This window comes from Macrosteles quadrilineatus, unplaced genomic scaffold (assembly GCF_028750875.1).
Source record: "Macrosteles quadrilineatus isolate MER2022 unplaced genomic scaffold, UCM_ALF_1.0 Scaffold_1__1_contigs__length_201487025, whole genome shotgun sequence".
NCBI classification, from domain to species: domain Eukaryota; kingdom Metazoa; phylum Arthropoda; class Insecta; order Hemiptera; family Cicadellidae; genus Macrosteles; species Macrosteles quadrilineatus.
Window position 1 is genome coordinate 46,333,540 of NW_026542594.1, and position 22,079 is coordinate 46,355,618.

The 22,079-nt window shown below is 34.7% G+C and overlaps 1 protein-coding gene and 1 long non-coding RNA gene across 5 annotated transcripts in view; one reads left to right on the forward strand and one right to left on the reverse strand.

Moving 5' to 3' along the window:
- LOC128982902 (tRNA (guanine-N(7)-)-methyltransferase) overlaps positions 1–22,079 on the forward strand; it is a 152,902-nt gene that overhangs the window by 14,516 nt on the left and 116,307 nt on the right. For 3 of the 4 annotated variants that reach the window (XM_054401964.1, XM_054401963.1, XM_054401965.1), the window contains exon 2: positions 7,145–7,248. The exons of the other annotated variant lie outside the window; for it this stretch is intronic. In XM_054401964.1, the coding sequence (XP_054257939.1) occupies positions 7,148–7,248 (101 nt within the window). In that variant the 5' untranslated portion in view covers positions 7,145–7,147. The remainder of the gene's footprint in view (positions 1–7,144; positions 7,249–22,079) is intronic. 4 annotated transcript variants of the gene reach the window in all.
- LOC128982903 (uncharacterized) lies at positions 9,515–13,084 on the reverse strand. Its single transcript, XR_008489756.1, has 4 exons — positions 12,853–13,084; positions 11,877–12,038; positions 10,565–10,669; positions 9,515–9,600 (listed from the first exon to the last, which is right to left on the reverse strand). It is a non-coding gene; the product is annotated as an uncharacterized LOC128982903 (long non-coding RNA).

A 22,079-nucleotide genomic window follows, 5' to 3' on the forward strand; every position in this document is an offset into this window, starting at 1 on the left:
TGCAGACACCAAGCTGTATAATAGTTATAAGATAATTCAATGTATAATATTAAAACGAAACAGTGTTTTTTTATTTCACGATTCTGAATCAACCACTCGACGGATTTACATGATTTTTGTGTTGGAAGAAAGATAATTTTGAGAACTAGGGAATGTCGAAGCCATAATTTTAGTTTTGGGTCCCAGTTTTTTATAAATTAAGTTTTAATTTTTAAAAAGTCTAGCAGCCGACGCTAAGATTCTAAACTAGCTTTCGGCATAAAATAATTTGCTTAATATAACAGCTGTAAACATTCAGCTTTTGTGTCACAAATTCAGCATTTGGATAAAAATGTAAAGACATACTTAGGGTTGACTTATTTATACTATGTGTAATGCTAATCATTGATACGTTCAATTCTTCTGTAAGAGGATGACAGATTAATTTAATATACATAGTAAAATACTAGGATGTTCAAATTATTTTTTAAAGCAATCTTTGTAATCTTCGATTTGTTTTAGAGCAAAATAATTTGTTTTAACTAACAGCTGGTTAGTTATAAAAATGCCCTATAGAACTATGAGGTTATTTACTCTGGTTTTGTCATTGATTATAGGAAATAAGTAAGATTAGTAGACCACCGAGATAAGTAACACCATCGATGTGTACAAGTCGAGGCTCTGTACACGAGTTAAATAAAAAAGATATGCAAATTATTTTACTGCTCAACTTTTTTGGAAAGGGTAGGAAAATCACAATTTTTACATGTCTTAATTCTTCATGGTAGCTTTTTGTTTACAATTATGTTTGTCTGCTTTAACTTTGTTTGGATTAGGCCCGGAAATATTGATGTCATAAAAAGAAGATCAAGAATAATCAGGAATCACGATTTTAAACTACCACCACAACCTCAGCCGGGTTTTATACAAAGATAAACATAGATTGAACATAGGATGACATAGATTGAACACAACGTCAACATTGACCTAGGATACAGCAATTAGACAAACCATCCTTTTATGAAATCGTGTTCAGTTGTGGTTACGTTTGGAAGTGCCTATATCAGCGCCTTTAAACGTGAAAATATCGATTTTATTTCAACTATGAATATATTGTAGTTTAAATTAACTAATATGGGAAATTACGATGTACATTTATTCAATGATGGCTGGGTAATTATCAAGGATAGAAGTGATAACGGTATGGATAATAAACATTGACAAATACGTCATTAGCTTTACTAGCGTGTTTACTTTTTATATTCCTGCTATTTTCAAATGAATGTTATTTGAACCAAACAGCTGTTTCAAAACAAACTGTTATTGTTTTTACTTTTCTTTGTTTACACTTATTTATTTAGCAATTAATGCAGTGAAATTGATATAACGGATAGGTGTGACGATTAGTTTTGATGTTAGGACACCAAAGTTAAATTCTGTGTACTGTGAATTTTATTGGATATTATCGTTTTATTTTAGGTAGTTTTTATTCAGACCTACTGGAAATTGTGTATAGTAGTTCAGTAGTTGTATTATGGTGATAATAATTATGGAAGAGGCAGGTATGCTATGGAAGGTGGTATCGTTGACTAGGTCTATACACTTCTCAATTGACTATTACTCTCTCTACTGTAGGCTACTTATAATCAGTGTGCGTCTGTGCGAATCGGCTGCAAATCTCACTTCAACGCTTTTCACATCGTAAAAATTGCAGAATTGCTGTTTTATTGTAAAATTATCGGATTTAAAATGCATATCGTATAGACCTATGATGGAATAAAAACATATTTGGTCACACAACATTTGTTTCCAAGATGATTTTTCACATTAAAACTGCAAGAAACTTTGTCTTTATATGTGTAAACTAGCTGATCTGAATTGTACACGGTTTTAACTGACTACCCGTACGTAGGACGGGCTAACACCTCGTAAGTAATAATTTTAATAGTTACCGTATGTAATATTTTCCAATGATTTCGTAATGGAACGTTATACTGTATTGCAAAACATAAGATGATGCAGAACAAAACAAATTTTTAAATCAGAAAACTACATTGTAAATACTTCTTTTTGACAAACTCAGTAACTCTATGTGTTGTTTAAAATACAATTTTAATATTAACAGCTCTTTCATTAAAAGTAGTGAAAAATTATCCATATGACGATAATGTAAACAAATCTGGGAAGGGAACTTTTAAAGGTTTGCTTAAGGGTCAAACTTTTGATGCCCTTTATCAAAATATCGTTTTAATTACCATTTTACGTTGCGCTAGATCTTAAGATTTAAAATTACACCTCAATCATAAAAATCTGTGAAGTAGTTCGGGTGAAAAAGGGCTGTTACAGCTTATTTCATTAGGAAGATAGATAATGTTAAACAAGACAATGACATATCACATGCGTAATACTAGATATTACAGGGCAATTACTAACCGAAGAGCCGTTGATTTACATAAAACAGTCAATAAAATAAATTACAACAATGAATATTGGCCGATAAGTGACAGAGCTGACCACGGGGGATGGTTGTCCGGGGGTGGATTTCCGGGGGTAGATGTCCGGGGGTAGATGTATGGGGGTAGATGTCCGGGGGTAGATTTCCAGTCGCGGGCTGTTTCTCGACCGTGTATAGGCCCCGCCCCTCGTGACGTCAAAATGACGTAGGCGTTTTTTCATGGGGTTAAATATCCGGGGGTAGAAATCCGGCGACCCCGATCGGCTCCGACCCAGAGGCTCTGGAGTTTCTGCATGTTAACCTTACGAGTAGGCCTACTTATATTTAAATGGAATTAAAGAATCTTAACAGGTGTCTAAAATAAACAATTTGATTCTGTGATGTTCAATAGCATTAAAAAGGTAATAGTTGGCTACACTTTGTTATTCATAGTGTAAATAAAATTCCATTAGCTAGGGTTTTTTTTAACTAACAACTCATTAAACAACACATTTCAGCAACTAATTAATTATCAATATAACTTATGACAATAGAACTTATGGTTAATGAATCAATGATGTACGATCCTGATAAGCACTGCCGAACAAATTAAAATATGAGTCAAATAAAAATAATAGGCCTACATATTTGGCAGAAAAAAGATTTCCGTCATAACAGGATGAATCCAATTTTCATTTTTATATTTTAATTTTGAAATATTGACATTTTAATTAAAATAGTTGTAATATTTCATCAAGAAAGCTTGATAACAAAAAACTGATTGCGGCATTGAGTTCAGCATAAAAAAATAATTCAAAATGATGGGTCACAACACCACCTTTATTTTTAAAATAACTTAGCTCATTTCAAAATGGAGGATCCAAGATGGCGGCTGAAAAAAATACATCCCTCATAATCAAGCGAAAATATGTTGACAATGACTGGTGGTGTATACTTATCTTTATCTAGCACTATTTTGTGATTATTGTCTTAGTTTGTAACTGCATAATGTTAAAATGGGCTAAAAATAAAGTTATGAAAAGCTCTCATAACTTTAGAATAGATCAAGATTTCTAAAAACGAATTGGAGCATCGGATTCAGCGTACAAATCTAGTTTGAAACAATGGGTCACAACCCTACCTTTACATTTGAAAAAATAATTTTGTATCCAATATGGCGTACCCAAGATGGCGGCCAAAAATGTATACCCGTCAAAATGAAGTACTTACTACTCTACAATGATCTGACGTGGTCTGGAGTTGATATCTTAAGAAATGTAGAAAAAAGTAGGGGGGAAACTCATTTAAAACTCACCTTGTATATATACGAGAGGGTACCCAAAAATAACCGGAATTTCGTTTAAAATATAGATATATATTTTTTTTTACAAAACAACCTTATCACCTTCAAAGTACTCTCCAATGAGAGGTGAGAATTTGTACTACGCAAGCTCCGCCCACGGCAGAGCTATCCAGGGAACTTTTGAGTACCCCGTATTTGAACGTTATGAGCTCAGACACCGTTGGACCGATTGCCACAAAACTTTGTACATACGTGTAGAATTTCATGGAATAGGTTTATACACCATCAATTTCATGATCCGTCCAATCGGCTCCGCCCCAGTGGCTCTGGAGTTTCTCCATGTTAACCTTATGAGTAGGCCTACTTATATCATAGATAAAACATACTCCCTTAGTAGATTTCTCATCCTTATGGAACAGCTGAAGACAATTTTATTGTTAGTTCATGTACGGTTTATGTAGAGGTCGTGTTTTGTTTACAATTTGTTTCCCGTTATTACAGCCATTTAAAACCTCGTTTAACCAAATAATACGATCTAATCATAAACAATAACTTGTCCCCTAGTTATATAACCAAACAGTAAAGCAGAAATCAAGAAATTAACCCTAAAATAATTGAAACAAAGTTTCATCGACACTAGCGCCTTTGTTTCACGTACATGAACTAGACACGAAAAACGTGCTTCAAAATTTACAATGGGATGAGAAGTCTACTTGTGTTGGTTAGTCTATGCTTATATTTAAAATGGAATTAAAAAATCTTAACAGGTGTTTCAACTAAACAATTTAATTCTAAGATGTTTAATAGCATTAAAAAGTTAATAGGTTTACCAACAGGGTGCAGCACTATTATTATTTTTTTTTTAATTTAGGACATCAACTAATTTGTACCAAGTAGAAATAAAAAGCTGTGATACATGGAATGGAAGGATTTTTTACAGTTATGTTTGTGTATCCGGTATTTACTAATAGTAAATTAATAAAAGTCTATCTACATACAGCAGATCTAGGGAACATAATAATTGTTCTATTTAGTGTTCTCAAGCTGCTTGCCATTATTTTCAAGGAACCAAAATTGTCTCTTCCGCATATTGACCCCGTTGCAAGGCACGGGTATAGCGGCTAGTATGTGTATAAAGTTCTTTCTTTGGAAGAAAAAACATCTATATTTTATGGTCTAATACAAACACTGGTAGGCCTAAGTACTTTCAAATTGTAAACAAAAACTATCAAAATAATTCAAATTATATAGGTAGGCTAAATCTAATAATTTACCTACGGTACTGTTTATACAAATAATATCTAGGCTATATCAATAAAATAAGTCGCTTAAAATGTTAATTTTGAGACAGAGCTTAGATTAACACAGACAATGGCTATAGAATCTATCTTGTTTCCTTAATCAATGTACAGGGTGGCTAACGGGAAACAGACACTTTTGAATTGTATATTTCTCGGCGACTGGGGGGAGAAAATCGGATGTAAGTTTATTCAGCACCCCATCCAATGCCATTTAGTCACCATCATGCCACTGTGGACAAAAGATAATTGCATGTTGGCATACATACGATGCTTTTGTAAAAAGTTGTGAGTCAACTGTGAAATTTAACGTGGTGGGTCAAGAGTAAAAACCCAACCAGGGTTGCTACCAGCCATGAAAACCTTGAAAAGCTTTAATTATGCATGAATTCTTGTGACCATGAAAAAAGGCATGGATTATGCATGTATTTCTCCAATGGACCATGAATTTTCAAAATCAGGAAAAATTATTCAACCAGTACCATTCAATTTTCCAAGTTCCACGATCTAAAACAATTGCTTAGTTCATTCCAAGTCATCCAAAGATGCTGATGTCAGCTGAGACTTCCCGAGGACTGTACATGGTTCGAAAAATCATTAGTAGGCCTACCCCCCCCCCTCCCACCCAGCGTATGAAAAAGGGGTATGGAGACTTAAATCACAAAAACTGTTGTTTTAGACCATGCACTGAATTGAAACGGTATGTGCAATAAAACCAAATTTCCGACTCTGATGTCTGATTTTTTTTAGCTTTTTGAATACCATCATATCTTAGTATGTTGTGGAATAAGATAAACCAGAATGTACATTTTATGACAATTATGTAGGGGGATAAAACAGGACTTTTTTGGCTGGGTGAGTGGGATTTTTGTTTTATTGAGGTGGAAAGACTGAATTATACCTATACTTAATATATTTTACAATTCTTCTCTAATATCTCATATAGTTACTTAGAATACAAGCTGGACCTGTTTTGTTTTCAACTTTGAATTGAATGTTTATAAATCACTCTAAAAAGTTGTATATTAGGTAGGAAAGGTTATTCAAAAGTAACACACAAAACTGCCTCTTTAACGTCAGTTTATGAAATCAGCAAAACTCAATTGTATTGAAATTGTATAAGCGCATCGACCATGAATTTTTATAAGCTACCAATGAAAACCATGAATTCTGTATGAATTTTATCATCCCACTATGGTGGCAACCCTGCCAACGATACTTGGTCGTCATGGTGAAATTCCGAGTCAGAATACAATTTTAAGGAGGGCTTCTTATTTAGAACTAAAGGATCAGATGTGAAAACAAAAACTCCTGGAACACAGTTTAGTGTGCTGTTGAAAAAAAAATCCTGTTACTGTTAATTATTCTGCACGATAGGTGAACATGTTAAGAGACTTTTTTCATTCCAGAACTTAAAGGGTAGAAAATCGACGTCAAGAACACATGGTTGAAACAAGATGGGGCTACTGCACGGCCAATTCCTCTAAGGCACCAGTTTGAGTGTTATTTCCTGGGCTTATGATCTCATGGTTGGGTGATATTGTGTGGCCACTGCGTTCAACAGACTTGTCAATGAGTGACTTTTCCCTGTGGAGTCACCTGAACACATGTATTTACAAAGAAAAACCACATATTCTGGAACTACCTTGCTAAACATCATACTTTCTTTCCTCTTCATTGATGCTATTTCACACTTCAGGGATTCGTTCTCCTCCTGCAAACTGCTTAAACTTTTTTTGGATAAGCCAACCAAGTCCAAGACAGGCCATGAGCTGGCCCTGTGTAACTTGGCCTATCTACAACCATGGTAATCACCGGCACGGAAACTACTGATAACAAGCATTGGACTAAAACATCATCTCAGACTAAAACCACTTAACCGACTAATATTGATGCGAACTTCCAACCATAAAAACAGAATTTACCATTCTAGCTTCAAATTAAACAGTGTAAATATTGGTTTCATAACGAAGCAATCTGAAGCTGCTGTCTACTCATTGGCTCAGTGTTAAAAACCACCAAGTAGCATTCTGTATCTAACTAATGAATTATTTTATATGTAATTCGTAAGTTTGATCTAGGCCTAAATACGGCTACCTATTTATTTAACAAAAATATTTAATTTTTTAGGAAATGGATAAATCAAGTTTGACCACTCCAAAACCTCTACCTAAGAAGAAGTTTTACAGGCAAAGAGCTCATTCCAATCCTATAGCAGATCATTGTTTTGACTAGTAAGTAAACTTTGTTAAACTCTTAAAGTGCATTCCCATGATTAGGGTTATTGTATTAGCCTTATTTATGGATTTACATAATGAATTTTAGGGTTTTAGAGAATTTTCCATACATGGAATAAGCTACCCAACCGGTAGTACCCCATGGTGTTCAAATTCAAATAATATATTTGAATTAATATATTTCTGATTGAAATATTGTGGTTATTTTACTTAAAGTTCATCTAATGTTCTAATAATCAAAGTCAAAGTCATCTTTATTGTCACAAAATGTTTTCTTTTACAATGCTCTGGCACAGCCAGACAAAACAGGTGACATTGTCAATCTATACTGAAATAAACTACTGTAGCCTATAGTAAAAATAAATACAAACCAACAAAACAAAAAAAATCATGTTAATTTCTCAAGAAACTGGTTAATACTATAATAATTCTTCTTCAACAATAATTTAACTAAGTAATTTTTTTCTTTAAAAGATACTACATCCTCTTATTGATTAGACCCTGGCAAGTTGTTGTAAATTTTTTACCCATATAAGAAGTTGTCTTTTCCACAAGATTTAATATGTGTACAGGATATTGTAAATCTGTTTGAAATCTGTTGTAATTGCACCAATTATTTTTACTGTGGAGTTTTTCAAAATTTGATATCACATAGCCTACAATAATAATAAACTTTTTAAGAATTTACAAATAAGGGACAGTTAGAATCTGTAGGTCTTTAAAAAGTTGTTTTTAAGAATGTTTTGCAGGTTTAAAAGTACTGAGAATTATTTTTTGTAGTTTAAAAAAATTTATACGAATCAAAGAGGTAATGCCCCAATGCTCTATTCCGTACTGTCAAATTGTTGAAATTAAGGCATGATAAATCATTAGTCTTGTAGGCCTATTTAATTAAACAACATTTGTTACAACCATAATTTGAAAACATACTAAATTTAGCTTTTTAGAGGTGTTATGAATGTGATTCTTCCAATTCGAAAAACAATCTACGTCTATTCCTAAAAATTTAGCTGTGTTGCTGAATTTTTTAATTGTCAAAATAAACAAAGCCTACAGTGTCGTCCATACACTGTGCAGTTTTAAATTTTATAATTTATGTTTTAATGCAGGGGTGCCCACAAGGGGGGGCTGTGGCGCAGACTGCGTCATTGAAATTCTTGGGGGGGGGGGGGTAGTTAAAGTTAATTGCAACAGTGTTCAACGTGACGACAATCAAAAATATATTACGAAGGCACTAGATAGAAAGTCAATTCATAAATTACAACAGTTATTTATTGAATTCAATTTGTTAAAATAGGATTTTAGGATGGTTTAGGTTTCGTGTAGGAAGTTATTATTCAAGATTAGCAAGACGTGAGATCTAAGAGGGAGGGAGGGCACGGAATGGCTCAACTGCTGAGATAGATAAAGATAACGCGTGGTACAGACACGTCCAGATACACCGTGACTCAGCACAGACCGCTTTGTTGACATAAAGCTCGTTAGAATGCAATCAAGTAGCATAGGCTACAGTACTTTACACTACCCAGATAGCACCAAAACGTTATTTTCACGTGAAAATCACATTTTGTTTTTCACATTTTAACGTTATTTTCACGTGAAAAAATGGAGAAAATCACGTTTTTTTCATGTAAATATAACGTGAAAAGTGCACTAATGTCAACGAAAAAAATCACGTGAAAAAATCTCGTGAAATTCACGTTTTTAAATCACCATTTTTTTTCCTTTTGCATATTTTTTACTAAAAATTGTTTTCCTAAAATAAACCATATTTATGACATGTTAACGTAAAATTAACTATATTGCTAGTTTTAGCAAATTTTTATTACAAATTCACCAGATTTTCACATATCTTTCCTTGGAAATTCACCACATATATACATATTTTTTAGTTCAAATTCACCAATTTTATTTATTTATGACTCAACATTTGCAAAATTGTAATATATTTTAAATAAAACCTCACCATTTTTTTTTGTTATCAATCTATTGCATTTATAAAAATCTTAATAATTGCACATCAAATTCACAAAATTAAATTATGCTATTAAATTATTGGTCGTTCCATTTAATTAAGAAAGAAATTACAAAAAAATATAATTTAAAGTGACATGTAAGCACTTAAAAATTTTATAAAAAACTTGGATGTTGTTTTTGATGAAATAAAAGGCTGAACTGGCCAATTACATAGCAATAGCCTACTAATGATTAAATGGGAATAGTTAAAAACAATTAAGGTAATTGGTAATACATTTAGAAGTTTAATGAAGTTGTTTACAAATTATAAACTACTGATTGTACACTGTATTATCAACATTGTCATCACTGTCCTCTTCATTTCCTCTTTTCCTGTAAAAAAAATACAAAACATTAGTTTATTGGCACCAAGTGACACATACAGTTGGATTATTTAGTTAGAAATAAGCGGTTGAAGTATAGTGGAGGTATTTTATATACTTTTCACTAAACATATAGTATAGTCAATTAGCGGCTGTGCTGTTTTACTGAGTACAAGAACATTAGTTTTAGATTAAATGAATGAACTTTGTAAATTTCATTGTTTGTTTGATTATAAAACCAGTATTTAGGCTACTGCATTTAATAAACAAAGAACTTGAACATTCCAATCTACAATGTCCTTGTTTGCAGGGCTATTAGGGACGGGATAATTCTATCCCTAACCTTCCAGGAAATTCACATGAAGAAGAAAAGTGAACACGCCTACCCTATTCCCATTTAAGCTATACAATAATACTGCATTATAAATATTTTAGTTAGCTTTTAACCTAGTAACCCTTAACACGTTCGCTGCGGCCCATCAAATGGCAGGCGTAGCCCCAGTGCGGCGCAGCCCGCAGCGTCAAACAAACCCGATTGCCGGTTGATTGGCTTTCATATTTCGGTATGACGAATAGCAAATAACGTGCGGTGATGTCCTGCTTTATAACAAGAGTCAACGTAATTCGCTAAACACCCACAGAGAGCAGCACTGCTTAGAACGTAGCCAGTCCAATTGTATTGCCGATTGGAAGGAGAAAGACAGGACAACAAGTAGATTTTTAAGTTTGCCAGACGGGGATTTTATGGGGATATTTTACTACCAACCCACAACACAACAAAAAGCGAGTCACCCACTACACACTAACGCGGTATAGGCCCGCCTTCGACTGACGCTAGAGCAAAAACAAAGATATACAAAAGGCATTGCCGAGCGTATCCGATCGGTTACAGCAGCACCTGAACAGCACTCGGCCCGTATCCGATCAGAAACGCCCACAGTGAATGTGTTTATTACATAAAATTTTAAACTTACTTTGACTTCTCTTATCTCAGCAGTCAGCAGTCGGTTTAAGCCAATCTTTAATGACTCCCTCGATCTCTTTGTCCTTGGCGTCCAGAAACTGCTTAAGAATCCCTCCTAATTTGAAACAAACTTGATTCACTAACAAATTTTAAATATAGTAAAATAAATTATTTTAAGGATTGAACTTCACACAATGAACTAATACAAACTCAAAATTCATAAACTCAACTGCATAAATTCATAACTGTAATAAATTAAATTGTCGTACATTTGTGAAAAATCCTGAAAATGGTACAATAGTCTGGGTTACGGCTGACTAGAGTATTGAAAAGTCCCCTCAAATCCATCCATCATTGGGGATTTCCATGACTTTCAATTAGGCTACCAGAATTATTTTCCATGACTTTCCATGACTAACCCTGACTTTCCAGACTGTGGACACCCTGAATTTACTTACAAACATTTAAAAAGTTTTAATTCAACATTATTTCCCTCTATTAAAATTGGTAAAAAGTTAAATTAAAGAGGTTATTTCAGCATATTTCCTCTTCTGTGATGGAAATCAAATGGTCATACCAAAACGAGATGTTCCCGATCGTAACACCCCCCTCCACCGCACCATGACGTACGCTTCTCATACCGGCGCATCAGCATAGCCTAACTGTTTACTGCAAATTGTTATCTCTATCACTGTGACTGTTAAAACGCCTATCGTTTGTTGATAATGAAAAACTCTATTGAAGGTTTACTAATCGAAAAAAATAGTTAGCCTATGTTCTAAAAATAAAACTATTGGCCTAATTGTCTCAAATTCAATTTTATAATTTTTTAATTATGAAATTAAACTGTCATAACCTAACCAAACTTGCTGATATGAAAAAAATGTTGACAAAAGTTAGTGCTACCCAGCAGGATTTGAACCCAGTACCTTCAGATTATCAGCCCGACACGTTATCCACAACACCACCAAGGCTCATGGCTCTAATCCGTATCGTTGCGGTAATGGTGTTCCCTCAAGAGAAGAGACTAACGTCACGCCATCGGTACGGCGTGGTGGTGGGGGGTGTTACGATCGGGAAGCGTTTATATACCAACTGTTTCACATTACAGCTGTTAGTGTAGACAGTTAGAGATAATTTGTGGGACTGCAAGTATTTATGGTTAGCTCATGGGAGTGCAGTCAAATTACTAAGAGATTTGAAGTCCAAATGTGATTTATCTGTTCGCATCCTAAGTTCAAATTTGACCTTGAAGCACTTGGAAGATTTGGCTTTAGTATACTATAGTTATATTTTTAAGAAATTACTGTTAAAGTACTTACTGAAAATGGCAATTTTCAAATACAGAGCATTAAACACTCGTTTGCCTTTTTGTCCTGGCCCAACTGAATTGGCAAGCCACTTCGTCCGTTAAGCAAGAGCGCAGTGCCCTCCTGCAAGCGTCTGGCATGTTTTTTCCACCACCTCGTGCAAGGAAAATCAGCCTGAAACAATGTTACAAAATGTTCCACTCTTTACAAAATATTAGAAAAGGAGTAGGCTAATGTAGGGTAATGGTCGGGGGCTCTAAATTTAGTATACGAATAAGAACTAATAATACCTAACTGAGTATGAAGAATTATGAAATTATTAGCATGAAAAACTATATAGTAGGCTACATTGTACCTTTTGAAAATGGCATAAAATTAACTAGGCTATTGCCAAGGATCTAAAAATATTTGGTCAAAGCTGAATAGTTTGCTAAAAATATAAAAGGTAAAAGGTCGTTCAACAAAATGCTGAGAACGAACATTTTGTTTTAATTAATTAGGTACATTTATCTTTGCCATTTTTCTAGCAATTTGCATGTTTTTACGAACACATTAATATTTATACTCAGAATATAAGGTATTTTTTGGTATCTGGGAACCTACAAACAAAAATGTATCATGGTCACAGGTTTAGGTTTTACCATGTAGGCCTAAGTTATACCTTATTTGGTAAATATCTTCTTCCCATATAGAGAAATTAAATAAAATATACCCAAGAAAACAATATGTTTATCAGGACTAAGCAAAGATAGGCTACTATCATAGGCCAGAATAATTATACAGTACTTCCTAAGGGAGTGATTAATCTATGGTAGGCCTACTAAATAATTGGTCAAGGTAAGGTAAGTTACCGTACCTTGTTTGAATACGTAGGCCTGACTGAAGTTTATGAGGTTTTTTATAGCAAGTTTACTATAAACATAAAGTATTAATTAATAAGTAGGCTACTAAGCTTAATAAATTATAACAAAGTAATCAAATGTCTTACCTTGATGAGAAATATGTTGTTTCTTTAGCCACTTCAATCTACCTAACCACTTAACCTAACTTATACGCTGTAGCTCAGTAAGTGGAGACGCTAAACAATCCCAATACAGATGGGTATAAATAACAATAACACACAACAATTAATTACAAATGCATATACAGTAACTATAACACAAATAAAACTAACAACTGAAATGTAACAAAAACCTTTCATACGCCTTAAACAAAAGCCGGTAAAGGTAAAAGTAAAAGAAAACAAGATGGCGAGGCGAGACAGCAGACAGCGACGGCGCCGACGGCCGTGCCCGTGCAGACAGCGTATGAGCGACTCGCGAGCGACGAAACGAAAGCGAGCGAGAGTGGTGCTGGCGGTGGTGAGAGTCGTCGAGACTCGTCATTGTATATAGTATTTTTAAGTTTTAGTTGAACTCATTTATTATACCTATGGAAAGACATATGCTTCACCAACTGTTCAAGTTATATAAACAGCATTAAGTAAATATTACCAGTAGGTATATATAGTCAATGATATTACTAGCAGATATTGTTTTTTTTACATTTTAATAACTTAGCTTTTGTTTACATTTTAGTTGTTATTTCATAACACAATCATGGCAAACTATTTAAGCTCACGTCATTTTTTTTCAAAATTAGGTTTTCTTTGTGGTTCTAGGGGACATTCACATGAAAATTAAAAATTTGTTAAAGGTGAAATTTATACGTGATAATCACGTTTTCAATTTTACTAATTTTTTACTTTTACGTAATTTTCACGTGAAAAAATATTTGTATTTTCACTTTTACATTTTCACTATTTTTCACGTGAAAAAAACGTTATTTTCACATTTTGTGCTATCTGGGTATTGTGTAGATACTCGATTACCTGAGTTAATAGGGGGGGGGGGGGGGCGGTAGTGAAAAAACGGTTAATCCAATATAGTATAAAAACAGATTACCATTAACGTCACGATTTGCATTTTTATCAACAAAATTCAATATTGCACAATCATTATTATTGTGCAATAATGACATTTAAAATAATTTAAATGGTTATGGTTTAATCTTGGTTCAGTTGTACAAACGGCAACGTTTCAATTTTTTTTTTTTAGGGAGAGGTGGGAAAATGCATTTATGCACACAGGTAGCTAGCCTGTAGTGTTGGGACTCCAACGGGCTTAAGGCCCAGGGACTACCCACTAAAAACCTTTACTCTTCGGACACTAGCCTGGGAACACTTGTCGCACTTCATCAGAACTAGGCCGAGTTTGCCTACGCCTGAGGGACGGCCGTTTATTTCTTATAAAATCTAGACTATGTTCCGATGTAGATCGTTCTTTTTAGCTTGAAGGACATTCCGGACAAAGTGCGACCATCGATGTATAAAACTAACTGGATCGGCTGCTAGGCTCCGCGACCCGAGCCAACGACCGGGGTTGCGTTTTAGATTTTGCAGGCGTCGTGTGGGATTAAGCGTCTCGCTGCGCCACATCTTAGCATTGTCGCGGCCAGGACGATGCACTTTATCCAGCCCTTTACTCTCAACTAAAACGTTGTAAGGCATTTTAATAATCAATTTTCATGAACCTTTGTACAAGTAATAAAAGTGTAAAAATAACGCTGTGAATAACCGAGTTTGGGTACCACAATTAATAAATATTAACTGACGGCGGATATTTTACACTGAGGTTTCTGATCAAATATAATTTAAATTTTGATTTTAATTTTTTTTAATGGTGGAATAAAAGTAATAAAATATTACAATTAAGAAACCCTTTATGACTTTGTTCTTTCTTCACTTACTACTCTAACGAAACCAATTATGTTACAATGTTACAATACAAAATAGTTGTTAAAATGGGTTTTATCAGTTTCTCGTAAAATACAAAATATTCTGGGGTAAGGTATTAGTAAGAACAAGGTTAGTGTCAAATATATATACTGTTTTGTTCTAAGTATTCTTATATTAATTTTTAATTTTAATGCACTCTAATAATATGTAACTGATTTCACCACAATCTCCATTTAAATACCATTTCAAATAGTTAAATGTTTTCCTCATAGAGTGCATCAGTATCTTCAAACCCCAATGGTTTCAAGACTAGCTCTCTGATTGGTCACTGATATGTATCACATGACCAACTCCTTCCTTCAGTAGAGTAGTGGCACACTCTTGGGCAAGTCCTGTTGCTATGAGGACTTAACATGCCTTTTCTCCTACATTTTCAAATACCATAAACCTCTTTACCAACATAAATATTTACCGCTGGCTTATAACTTATTATAAAGACAATTGAAGTGTTTTTTAACATCATATAGTGTGAAAAAGTGAACTTATCAACATTATAGCATTTCAGGATTCATCAAAGGGGGCCCCCAGTCTACGCATCAGTTTAATAACAAAAGGTTAGTGTATCCAATTCAAAATTACTTTAATACAGTCCACATTGCTTTCTAATTAACATAAATTCCCCACATTTTTGGTACTTCGAGCCGGACGGATAAACTCAGCGCGTTGGAAATATTTAAAGAATTGTTAAGATTTAATTTCATTGTGAAATACATTTTTTATTTTATCACAAACACATTTTTATAATTTGTGAACATTTATTAAATAAGCCAGTGTTGTTTTATTGATTTTTTTAAATCATAGGACATTGTACTATATATTTTCAAAATCAAACATATTTAAGTTTGATGATTTTTCATATTTCATTTCCAAACATGCACAAAAGTGAAAGTCTAGTTTCATGTCCAATTTTAAATATTCATGATTATATCTCAGCCATTTCATGAGCCTTATCTCTAGCAGACATACCCCCCTTCCCCTCTCAGCATTCTGTTTGCATTCCAGGATATTCATTGTGTAGCCAGAAATAATTATCCTTCCTTTCCTTGTTCTGATTATCTACAAATGTTATTGATTCTCATCTATCACGAAAACAGCTGATTGCTTTGTACAGTAATATTGTCGATTGATCATTATTGTATTAAATGATACTTCTGGAACTTCTGGAAAGAAAATTAAAATGTAAATAATTTAGTGTGATTTTATATTGCAAATACTTTGCAAAATAAGTTATTGAAATTTCTAGTGAAGAAATAACTTTAATTTATAAATTCCAAGGTGGAGTTTATACAGACCTTTTGAGTTTTATTGTGTGTTTGACTATTCTATTCCAAAATGAGATTTTTATCTTTTGTCAAGCAAAGTCAACTTATTGAACAAAGACTTAGTAGTATTGACAAGCAAGTTACAACATTAAGTACTGTTCAAGCCCTTGAATCTTTAAATGATCAACAAATAAATAGAATAAAGTTACTTTCAACTGCAGCTTCTCAAAAACATGCAGAATTTGAAAAAATTGTTAATAAGTTGTTCTCTACAACTCCCCTACCTGAAGACATCGTAGATGAAAAGGTAACCGAACTTCAAGATAAAATATCTGACCTGTACATAAATATTAGTAGCTTATGTAGCACATTAATACCTACACCTGCAGTATCTGAGCAATTGAATCAGTCCACCGCTAGTTCAACAGCACAAGCTGTGGCTGTACCTCCGACAATAAAATTGCCTTCATTGGATTTAGGTAAATTCTCTGGTCAACCAGACCAGTGGATGTCGTTTCATAGCATATTTGAAAATGCAGTTCATACTAATGAGTCACTCAGTAACATAGAAAAATTTACATATTTGCTATCCTGTCTCTCAGATGAGCCATTGAGTTTGTTGAAATCTTTGCCTCTTAATGCTGCGAACTATGCTATAGCATGGCAATCTCTGATAGATAGATACCACAATACAAGGTTGCTAATCACTCTTCATACTAACAATATCTTAGATTTGCCTCAACTTACTAGGCCTACTGTCAAACAATTGCGGAAATTTCTCTCAGTTTACAATGAAAACTACCAGGCCTTAAAAACTCTTGGTCATGATATTGCTAATGAAAGTTTGCTTTTGACAACGCATATTTTGCGTAAATTTGATTCTGCTCTCCGCACTAAGTTTGAGCACTCACGTAATGACTCAAAAAAGGTCCCTACTATCAATGAATTAATTCTTTTCTTGGAAAATAAATGTACACAAGAGGAGGCTGCGGAGTTAGCTTCTGTTTCGAACAAAACATTTTCACCAAATGAAAATAAGAGCAACCACCCAATCAAATCTAATTTTGCGAATAAGGCTAAAACTAACAGGGCTAATGTTGTATTGTTGTCGTCTAACGACAAAGATCGAATGCTTAAATGTATTTATTGCTCCGCTACTACTCACATAGTATTCAAATGTCCTAAATTTGGGGGCATTAATACTAAAGACAGGTTTGACTTCATTAAGAGTAAAGACTTATGTGTAAACTGTTTTGGTATGCACAAACCTAAAATGTGTAAATCTAAACAGACTTGTCTTACTTGCTCAAAACGACATCATACTCTCCTGCATTTTGACCAGGCTCAAACAAGATTGAATGAAGCAAACACTGATCCCTGTACAAGTAATGTTAAGTCCCCTGATCATGTCAATCAATCGAATACTCTTATGGGTTTGGCTCGTACTCAGAATAATACTGTATTGCTTGCAACCGCTTTAGTGAAAGTTTCTACTCACAAAGGAAACGGTCTCGTTTTGCGTGCTGTTTTGGATAGCGCCTCACAAACCACACTTATTTCAGAAAGTTGTGCAAATATATTAAATGTAAAACGCTCTGCTGTTGGCGTCCCTGATATCAAAGGAATTTCTGTGGCTAACATAAAGCCTAAAGGTTTCACACATCTGAATATCTCTTCCCTCAGTGGGTCAAATTTGGCCTCTTCTCATCCTGTTCTTATTCTTGATCAGATTACAAGTAACCTGGGGAGTGTTGCACGACGTCCAAGTGCCACGACGTCCAATAATATTTTTTCAGTGCCACGACGTCCAAAACATAATTTTTGAGTTGTTGCACGACGTCCAAGTGCCACGACGTCCAAAAGTACAGTAACTGCCAAAAATATAGTCTTTCTACAAGCTTTGGACGTCGTGGCACTTGGACGTCGTGAAACAGCGCACTGTAGAATTGTAAAGAAGTATCATTTGCACCACGTCCAAAGCCTCTGCCAGTTGCACGACGTCCAAGTGCCACGACGTCCAATCAATATTTGACTGTTGCACGACGTCCAAGTGCCACGACGTCCAAAGTGCCTGCACACTGTGAACACTCTTTGCCGACCTCAGTGCATACAGTTCGCATTGCAATTATTGAAGGCAACTAGGCCTAGTCAACTGTTTGAAAGTTGTCAACCGCTTCGTCTTCGATTAATGTTTAAATTATTCAATATTCAATGGTTCTAATTGAACTAATTATTGCATTAGCTTAAATTTTTTATATGTAAAATAAATAATATGTCACCGTAAAATGTAGTATTTCTGTTGTTATGATTGCATAATTGATTTCTAAAAAATAGAGCTATATGTCATGGAGACGAAATAAATAAATGACTACACTATTCACTATATTGTATGATCAATACAATAAATTAATTACTAGCCCAAAAGTAAATATGGTAGGTTTAATGTGAGTAGTGGTAGAATTCTAAGTACTGCAGTAGAATAGAATTGTCATACTATATCAATTGGTAGCAAATTTATTCGTAAGATAAAATGTATGCACAGTTTTATAACAGGTGTAAGACTTCCCATTTAAGTACCGGTATCATTGAAATTGTATAACTTCCATAGAACAGAAATGAGATAAGTAGATATTGATACACAGATATATGAATTTTCATACACTTAATTATAATATGACGAATACAAAAAAGGTTTATCCGTCAAATGTGCTAAATATTATGTGAACTATCACTCAACTTTTTAAGCTATAATGGTGTTACTACAATGGTTAAATATGTTTCCTGTGAAACATGTATTTTTTAAACTAAAAGGAGGTTTTCTTTTGGTACAAACCTTGCTCTATTAGTGCATACGAAAAATAATTTCACTATTTTACGAGATCAATGTTTGACAACAAATGGTTGAAGCAGATATTCAGAGATGAGTGTCTCCAGCTGATGCAGTAATAAAAACGTATTTTAGCCATTGCACAGACAATATATAATACTATAATAGTAATCTATCTATCTATATATCTATCTTCTATCTATATAAATAAAATTAGAGTTTTGTCTGTACATTGTTCAAAATTATAAATTTTTAGATTATTTTTTTCGTTTTATACATTAAAGAAGCTGAAACAAGTCTCATCTGTATTTCTGTCTGTCTGTCGTCTGTTACGGCCCAAGAGGCATTTTACGCGGCCTTCTCCTGAAAATCGAGACTACCTATCAAGATCCAAATCATTTTAATGTATTCACTGGATTAGCGAGATTGTCTTTAGCCATTAAAATATGGCCTCACTATTTTTTAAATAAAATGACGGATGTTTAAAACCCCGATTTCGTGCGATTTTTGTCAAGTTTTTTCCTGATGTCCATCACATAATCATCTATGAAATAACGTACAGCTGTTCGGGTTATTTTTTCTAGCTGTCACTGATATGTTTACATTAAATGTTGTTTACAAATACCGCAAACGATTCCAATAACGTTTTGAAAGCAAAACCCAAACCAAGTGAGATTAAAAACGAGTTTCCTTACACAAAGGATTTAATCAATCGAAAGTACAATAATGTGTATTGTAACCGTAAATTAAATTAGAGATTCTTTGTGTATAACATTTTTCTGAAGTTTTGATAACCGGGAAAAAAGACATTGAATCAGTGTTGTATAGGGCTGGGAACTTACATTTATAAAATCATCGTCGCCAATAGCTTACTAACAAGGTTTTCACTCATTGACGGCGTTTCAATGGCGGTTGTGTGAAGTGTAAAGTGAAAAATCATAGCTGCAGTGTGTGATTGTAACAGAGGTTTGCCGGTTTACGGATGATGCTAAACTAGCTTTTGCAATGTGTCACTTTCGGTTTCTACTCACCGCTATGTGCTGCAATCGCTGGACAACCCCCATACAGCCAATAAGCCCATAAACTGTATCTTGGGTACGTAGGCCTACCCAATTATTTGTCGCATGACAACCTATTCAACGACGATCCTTGATACCGGTACTTTTCCCTACAATACATGGCCTTACTAATTAGGAAATCAAATTAAAAACGTTAAAAAAACAACATTGTGTAATTTTTTCGCATTTCCTTCTTATGTTAACTACATATACGAAACATAGTTTAGAGAATACGCAATCTTTTAAATAACAAAAATCTGTTTGGATGAGATTGTTTTGTTCAAACTGTCACCAAAATGTTTACATAAAAAGTTGTTTACAAATAATTCAATTAATGAGAAATAACTTTGATTTTCGATAACTTTTTGTCAGAAAATCCAAAACCAAGAGAGATCAATATCCTCGGAACTGGATTAACGCATTTAATTGGTTGGATGTACTATAGTTCTTAACTGTAAACGTTGGTTTTTGGTACTGGTATTTTCCTTAGAACCGGTGGTATCAACAAGAATAATTTTTACGTACCAACACATCACTATTTACAAATTAGTTATCGTTAGTGTTGCACCTTATTTATTACAGTAGTATTCAATTTAACTGATGTCTTACTGTATAAGTTTTGCTTTTTCTTTATATGTCATAATATTAGGTTTATATATAATAGTTTTGCCAGCACGTCTGAAAATATGCAAACCAACTGCTGTTCTTTATATTGTAATGGTCACATTTTATTGGGGGGTTCGTTTTAGTTATTTAAAGGCCGCGAAGGCTTGAGCGCGCTTGACAACAATGTCACACATGTCCACTGCAGCTGGTCATGTCTCCTAGTTCGAGACTCAGCCGCTGTCACCTTGAAGCGCTGCCGTAGACGTGGTGGGGAGAAGCCGAGACCAGCGGACAGTGGACAGTTCTTAGGACAGTCGGCGTCGAGCGTTAGGTTCGCGCACACCAACCAACCCTCCTTAGGCCGTGCGAGCGAACCAAATAATAAGGTATCCGGACGAAGGCGAGAGTAACCCGGATGCAAATCTGGAAGCGTCGTGTTACGTAAGTACACTGTATATAGCTAGCGTATACGTTGTATTCATCCCCGTATCCACTTTGGCGAGGGAAATTGCGTTATTTATTAGGCTATTCTAGGACGTTTATCGTAGTTTATTATAGAATAACGTAGTTTATCGACCGACGCTGCGAGTGTAGTGTCGCAGTCACATACGCCGACTTTTAGTCATCCAAAGTGGTTTTGTTTTATTGTAATCAGGAGTTTTTATTTATTTTCCTTAAAGCCAAGAAGAATTGGCCTAGGTGCCTTCTACGTTTTGTTTTATTTCATTATTTACTTATCGCGAGTTAGCGTCGTTTTCTTTTAATTCCGAGAAGATTATTTTAGTTTTATTTCGAGAAGTGAGATCTTTCGTTAAGCCTAGGAGCTGGTTATTTATTTTATTTCCTAATCGTCGCCTATTTATCTATCAGCCCTAGTAGTTAGCTTAGACTTGGCCTTGTCAGCGCGTCGCTGTGCTGACACCAAGTTATAGGAGTAACTATAGTTAGTGTATTCCTTAATAGCAACTCGTGTACGGTGCGTCGACGTGCCGAGGTACACAGTGTGTACTTGTGTACTAGCAGATCGGCGCGACATTAACATCTACGAAGATCCAGAAGTGGGAAGCGAGCGACGAGGATTGTCAGCGAGACCCTGGACTACTCGAGCTGTCCGAGCAAATCGGAGGTAAGTTTACGATAGGTGCCCTACCCGACATAAACACCTCACAAAGTGGCGCCTCCGAACAGGGACATTGAAAGTTTCGTTATTATCGTAATATTCATACGTGCTTCACGTATTGGCGCCCGAACGGTAAAATCTATATCGTAGTGGTTTTTCTTTGGAATATAAGAAAAAGCGAAAATGGTAGGATCGAGTGTTAGCGCGAAAACTACGCCTAAAACGGTCAGAGCGGTGACTGAATCGACCTCGACTACGACGACTACAACTGCCGGGTCTTTACAAGCTCAAGTAGCGCAAACTATTTCACAACCAACTGTGCCATCGACTTTAAGTTTTCCCGCTACGACCGCAGAGGCTACTCAGCCTCAAGTAGGTACAACGACGACACAGTTAATGGTACCAACGACTTTAAATTTACTTACTACGACTGATCGTACGTTGACGTCTAAGAGTCCCTCAGAGGATGACCCGCGAATTGGGTGGATTCACACGTTAACCAAGGA